This window comes from Triticum dicoccoides, chromosome 5B, assembly GCF_002162155.2.
Source record: "Triticum dicoccoides isolate Atlit2015 ecotype Zavitan chromosome 5B, WEW_v2.0, whole genome shotgun sequence".
Classification (NCBI taxonomy): Eukaryota; Viridiplantae; Streptophyta; class Magnoliopsida; order Poales; family Poaceae; genus Triticum; species Triticum dicoccoides.
Genome location: NC_041389.1, coordinates 30626708 through 30633161, shown reverse-complemented (window position 1 = coordinate 30633161; position 6454 = coordinate 30626708). Strand labels below are relative to the sequence as shown.

Here is a 6454-nt window from a genome sequence, read left to right as displayed (position 1 = left end):
GCCGCCGACCCATACCGGAACAGGAGGGCCGCCACCGCCGTCAAGCCTCCCTGCCAGCCGCCTCTCCGTCGGCCACGCTGCAACCAGAGCAAGGTGAGCTCTCCCCCACTTCTTCCCCACCCCTTGCTAGATTCTTAGCTTGACGAGGAGGAAAAGAGCGAGCGCGAATTATCGGATTGGATCTCAATCCAGTGACTACTTAATCCCGAACTAACCTCCACGATTTTTTGGGTGCGCCGGTGCGCCATCCGGATCCCGCCCCTGGCCGCATCTCAGAATGGCGACCCTGAGGAACCTGAAGATCAAGACGTCGACGTGCAAGAGGATCGTCAAGGAGCTGCGCTCCTACGAGAAGGAGGTGGAGAAGGAGGCCGCCAAGACCGCCGACATGAAGGAGAAGGGCGCCGACCCCTATGATCTCAAGCAGCAGGTGACTGAAAGATCTTCCATTCAGCAGCTCTGCTTACAGTTCTTCTTGCTCTTTAGTTAACAGCACAATTGCTGACCATGTATAGTAATACTTTCGTGTAGTACTCTCTGCTAAGGAGTATGTTAGTTATCCTTAGGATGGTCCCTTGTAGCATGGTTTCAGTAGTTTATGGATGCTAATCTAGTCAATACAAGCTTGGTGGATAGTAATTCGTGTCATATGGACACTAATTGGTTTTCCTTGGTAAATTGGACTGGTCAATCACATGTTTTGTTATCGATTTCCTTGAACAGATTTTGTTATTAGAATGGCATATCATTGAATTTGCTGTGGATAAGTATAGAAGGACCTTCTACCCTGTGAAGCCTTGAGGATTGGTTGGCCCGAGTAACATTTTGGTGTTTGTCAACTGTTGCATAAGTGTTATGATTTGCTCTGAAATGGCTGTGACATAGTAGCGATATGGCTGGGTATCCATGATGTTACTGATAAATTCTATCAATGCAACCTATGTAACGGTTTTATGTTGGTTAGAAGTTCAGGTCTCTGCTTCTAGTCCATCCCAGTTATTATCCTTAAGGCCTGGCATAAAAAAATTCAGTACGTACCACGCCTCTTGTTTCTCTTTTAATGTGGATTACCTTCTCTCTTTCTTTGCGTTAGTCCATGTGGATTGCTTGATATATAAGATCGCCTATATCTTTCCTTCAGCCAAGATTTTTTTTTATGTAAAAAACTACCCCCTCCGTCCCACAATATAAGACATTTTTGCAAGCTATGTTAGCTTGCAAAAACATCTTATATTGTGGGACGGAGGGAGTATATCAGATGTATACTAGATGGAATAGAGCATCAGAATGGATGTAGTTATACTCCCTCCGTTCCTAAATATTTGTCTTTTTAGAGATTTCAAATGGACTACCACATACGGATGTATATAGACGTATTTTAGAGTGTAGATTCACTCATTTTTCTTCGTATGTAGTCACTTGTTGAAATCTCTAGAAAGACAAATATTTAGGAATGGAGGGAGTAGTTTATAACTCAGAGGGAGTAGTTTATAACTCAGAAGCAGAATTGTGTATTAAATTAACAAGTGGCATATGCATTCCTCCGGGTAGTATTATCACATTCTTCTGGGCTTTACGTATAGTTTTAGTATTATCAGACATGCTAAGATATGTAAGGCATACATATGTTTGATGAGTTATGAAATATTTTTTGATATAATTGGGATTGGAAAAGATAGTTGTTCACATTGATTGGTCTCATACCTACAGCGAGATGTTATGATCTGTTTTTGGACACGCAACACGAGTACTTGGTTGTTGGTCTCCCTGCTCCTCTTCCAAGTCACTGTTCCATGTGAAGATCCTGGTAGTAGATCTGAATAAAGCCTTGTACATGTGCAGGAAAATGTTTTAGCTGAGTCAAGAATGATGGTCCCAGACTGCCACAAGCGGCTTGAAGCTGCACTGACAGACTTGAAAGCAACTCTGGTAGCATTTTGCAGAAATTTCTACCTATGTTAGAAAATTGTCCACAGCCAACCTTGTCTTCAGCTAGTTCAACAAATGTTTGGTTATCCTGTTGCAGGCTGAGTTGAAGGAGTCAAATGAACAAGGCACTGAGATTGGTGAGGCTGAGGCTACAATCACTGAAGTTGAAGCTGTCTACACGCCAACAGAAGCTGAAGATTAAGCTCGCAACTTCCTTTTCGCTGAAATGTCAGTATGCATCATCAGACTTGCTCTTGTCGACAAGTTAGTCCCATTTCATATGACGTTGACGCGGAAGCTTGTATGTATCACGACTCATGATCTGTCTCGAGATGTGCAACTGGTAATATCACGGACGCAGCTCCTCTGACGTGCCGTCAGCCCACTGACATGTGGGCCCGGCCCCACGCGTCAGTGAGCCAACGGCAGGGTGCAGTACGGCAGAGGAGCCCTAATATCACTGTACTGGAACATGGTTAGGTGTTTATGGTGTGCTGGAAATGCTGCATGTTGTTGGCATTGTTCCATTTGAGTCTCGGATGATGTCGCTTGTTGCTTCTTTGTTTTCAGTTAGTGGGGTCATAATCTTTCATGCTTTGATGTAGCCCGAGGGAGGGCGCATCGTGGGCCTTGTTTAAATTTCCTGCAAGACGTAGATTTGTGCAGTTTCCCCCTTTGATTTAGAACGACAATGCACTGTAACTTTGTATATGGTTTTGCTAGTTCTCACCCGCCTCATGTTTTTGGTAAATCTCAGTCACAAATCGTGGCATAGGAAGTGTGCAATTTTCTCAACCCTAGCCGTTCCCGTCAAGTTTCTACCCCACACGCCGCTGCATCGGCCCCCCTCCTCTAACTTGCCTGGTGGCAAGATGAGTGGGTACCCGTCCGTCCGTTCCCTTTTGTTCTCCTTAGTTTTAGTTTCCTCCATGACATCAACAAGGTGGTGGCGATGATGACGTGTTGGAGTAAGAACTCTCCGCTCTCTCCCTACCTCGATGACGTCCATTCTGGTGCCGGCAAAGGGCCTGTGGGAGTTTGTGTCCCAGATCTGTTGGCTCTTTTTAGATCCTGGCAGTTGTCGTGTCCTTCAAAGGGAGTAACTGGTTGGCCATTGGTGTGGTGACTTCATCATCTTCTTCCGTGTTGTTCTGTGGCAATGGTGCGGGTTTCCAACCCTCTAGACCGGGGGTGATGGATTGCAAGTATGTGATGCGTTGGGTGATGCTTGAGCCGATGCTTCTTCAACGACTTCTTCAACACCACCGTCGACGCTCGTCGTCTCCTGGACCGGGACCTCCGACCAAAGATATTTTGCCAGCTCCAATATATACAGTGGTGCATATAGTCCGACCAACTGTCTGAGCGAGTTTAAGGGCGGACGCACGCTCTTAAACTCACATGAATTTACCCATTTGAGGGGCGGCAAATCTGGCACCACCAACCAAATGAATGAACATGATGATAAGAGTAGGTAGCATCAAGTAGCACCGCCTGGTGTGTGCAGTAGCTCCGCTCCGTTTTTGTGCACGACATCAACCGGAATAGTGTCGTCAGCTCCTGCTGACCGGCGCCTTCCAGAAAGGGAACTCTGACTAAACCGTCCTTCAAGCCAAAATTTTGAAAAAGAATGAAAACAAGTTTTGTATCCGTTACTTTCATTCGGGGCCGCTAGATCCTCATCCGATGGCTAAAAACAGGTCGTGCTCTGCTCGCCTTCAACATCTCATTTTTCTCCTTCACGCATCCCCCGACCTACCAGTCTTAACCGCCTGCCTCCGCCTCCTAGACGCCGCAGCACGTTGCCGCTTGCATCGTCGTCCCTGCCTTGGGCAATGTACTGGCTCGGCCTCGCTGTAGACGACATTGAAATCGACTGACCGAACCAAAATTTGAAGTTCAGGAAGAGTGAGGAGAAAGAAACAAAAAATGCTACACCTACGTCATCTATTACGTAAGTTTCATAATGATATGGATCTACTGCTGCGTGCTACAGTTAATCCCAAAGTAATCCAAATCAGAGTGGATCAACAGCATGGTGCGTTTATACGTGTCGAGACAGACGCCATGTGCAGTTGCCGGGACGGCGAATTCAGAGTTTCTTTTAAATACTACTGTATTTACTCAACGAATTTACGTTTATTATCGTTAGAGTTAACCCCTCTCGTTAAGAAAAAACACTTAACAGAGAGAGGTTTTTTGACGAAAACAAGAACACATAGAGGTAGAGGAGCCGGCTGCTGAAGAAACCAGAAAAAAGAATCAAGCTAACAAGGTAGAATCTCATCGGGGGATTGGGGACGTGAACTCAAATCTCAATCGGTTGTGTTCAGGCGCGGGAGCACTCGGCGGGGAAGCCCTGCGGGAATCGCCAGCCGTCGTCGCAGTAGTTGTAGCGCATGTAGTCGCGCTTGGCCCAGGCGACGGTGCCGCGCTCGGCGTCGTCGAGCTGCCGGTTCATCCAGCGGTCGGTGCCGGCGGGGCAGGAGAGCGGGCCGGCGTCCGCCGCGGGCACGCAGGCGTCGGCGGAGTAGGCGCGGTAGGAGACGAGGAAGGGCGCGCCGGACCAGTCGACGGGGACCTTGCCCTTGAGCGTGGCCCAGTAGCTGCCGTCCCAGAGCGTGGCGTGCACGGACATGGGCTTGGCGCCCGGGTAGGGGAGGTCGGCGTAGCGCGTGAAGGAGCGGATGAAGAGGTCGTCCACCTTGAAGAGGACGTTCTTGTGGTTCCAGATGATGGTGTAGGTGTGGTAGTCGGCGGCCGGGTCGAACCAGAGGTCGAACTGGTGCTCCTTCTTGCCGTCGCCGTTGGCCCACACGTTGGTGTTGAGCACCACCGGCTGCCCCGTGGAGTTGCCCATGAACTCCATGTCGATCTCGTCGTGCCCGGGGCCGTCGCCCGACGACAGCTGCACCAAGAAGAAAGTAGCATCACTCCCTCCATGAATCTGAACTACCATGTATTTCTAGTCTGTGCTCGAATCTGAATCTGAATTGAATGGAATGCTTATTTACGTAGAAGGAGGTGACGGTGCCGGCGGAGTTGCCGGGGACGAGCTTCATCTGGATGCTGAACTCGCCGTAGAGGTACTTCTGCCGGGAGCCGAAGGCGCCGCCGCCGGACTGCTGGGTGAGCATGAGCGACGCCACCTGCTGCCCCTGCGCGTTGTAGTCCGCGCGCACGTTGCCGTCCGTGGTGAACTCCTCGTACAGCCACGACTCCGCCGCCGTGGCCGCCGCCAGCAGCGCCACGGCCACGCCCACCGTGACGGACACAGCCCGCAGCATCGTCATGGTGCTCTGCTCTCCTTGGAGGCTAGCTAGTGGGAAGTGGCGTGGAGCGAGGTAGGATAACTTCAGTGTGGTTGGTTAGGTGGATTTATACATACGGGCCGTATAACCGCTGTCACGGGCGTCGTCGCGCTCGGCTCGGACCGCTGTCGTTGTCTGACTTCCGCGCTCCGCGGCGGCCGCGCACATGGAGACGGCAGGGCGGACGTTTTTGCGCGCGGTGTCGGTGACCTGCCGGTGCGAAGCTTCACATCGTGATACTATGAATTTGCCACGAGAAAACTCCTTGTTTGCCATCGGAATATCTCATGCTCATCACGTATGAATTTGGAAAAAAAATATATAGTACATTTTGCTGCCCCAGCCGCCTGCAAAATCTATCGGAATTTGACGTCAATCCTTTTGGCATTTGCCGTGATTAAAAATCTGACGTCAGATTTATAGTGGAATCCGAATATATTTCATGCTATTGCAAGAGCTAACCACTGTTAGAAATAATTTGTGGTCTACCCCTATTTCTTCGCGCTTATATGTGGTGCCGCTCAGGCCAACTTCACCGTGCGACCCCATCCTGTCCAGGCCCGTCCGTTTGGGGTAAAACGGACAAATGGGGCGGCCCAGCGCGCGGGAGCAAATGGACTTTTGTCCGTTTTGTGTCCGCTTTCGACCCATCCGCGGCCCAAGTTTGCGCCGCTTTTGGGATGAAACGGACACCATGCGGACGCGCCGGCCATCTGCGGGTGTCCTTCCCTGGCCCGCCTGTCGATGGCACAGGACGGGCCTTTTTCTATCCGCCACCCTCCCTCTCTCCGGTCGCATCTCACTTCACTCTTCCCCACTCTTCCCCACTCTTCCTCTTGCCGCCGCCGCCGCCGCCCGCTGCCATTGTAGCCGTGCAACTCGGACGCGTGATCGCCCAGCCCCTTCCCCTCGTCGCCGCCGAGCTACCCAAGCACGGCCACCTGGTTTGCGCACCCGCCGGCCGGATTTGGGGCGGATCCGGTCGGTCTTGGGCTCGCCCGGCTGTGGGAGGCCGGGCCGCGCCATGGACTGGCCGGGCACCTCGCCGGAAGGCCCTGGCAGGGCTGCAAGGCCACATGCAGGCAGTGGCTCGTCCTCTAGCCGCTCGGATCTGCACCGTCGGTGGTCCGCTGGCAGATACGCGAATGGCGGCCGGCCGGGATCGGTGCTTGCCCAAAAGCTCGTCGGCGCACCGTTGCCCCTCATCAAGTGCG

At 51.4% G+C, this 6454-nt stretch overlaps 2 protein-coding genes across 2 annotated transcripts; one reads left to right on the top strand and one right to left on the bottom strand.

The window, feature by feature from the left end:
* The first annotated feature begins 6 nt into the window (after positions 1–6).
* LOC119307196 (tubulin-folding cofactor A-like) lies at positions 7–2636 on the top strand. The gene is made up of 4 exons (XM_037583292.1): positions 7–93; positions 277–430; positions 1843–1929; positions 2027–2636. The coding sequence occupies exons 2-4, from the start codon at positions 278–280 to the stop codon at positions 2129–2131; spliced, it is 345 nt and encodes a 114-aa protein (XP_037439189.1). The 5' UTR covers positions 7–93; position 277; the 3' UTR covers positions 2132–2636.
* A 1417-nt stretch (positions 2637–4053) lies between these two features.
* Positions 4054–5281, bottom strand: LOC119307195 (xyloglucan endotransglycosylase/hydrolase protein 8-like). Its single transcript, XM_037583291.1, has 2 exons — positions 4944–5281; positions 4054–4837 (listed from the first exon to the last, which is right to left on the bottom strand). Exons 1-2 carry the CDS (start codon positions 5220–5222, stop codon positions 4259–4261), a joined length of 858 nt encoding a protein of 285 aa, XP_037439188.1. The 5' UTR covers positions 5223–5281; the 3' UTR covers positions 4054–4258.
* Positions 5282–6454: the final 1173 nt, after the last annotated feature.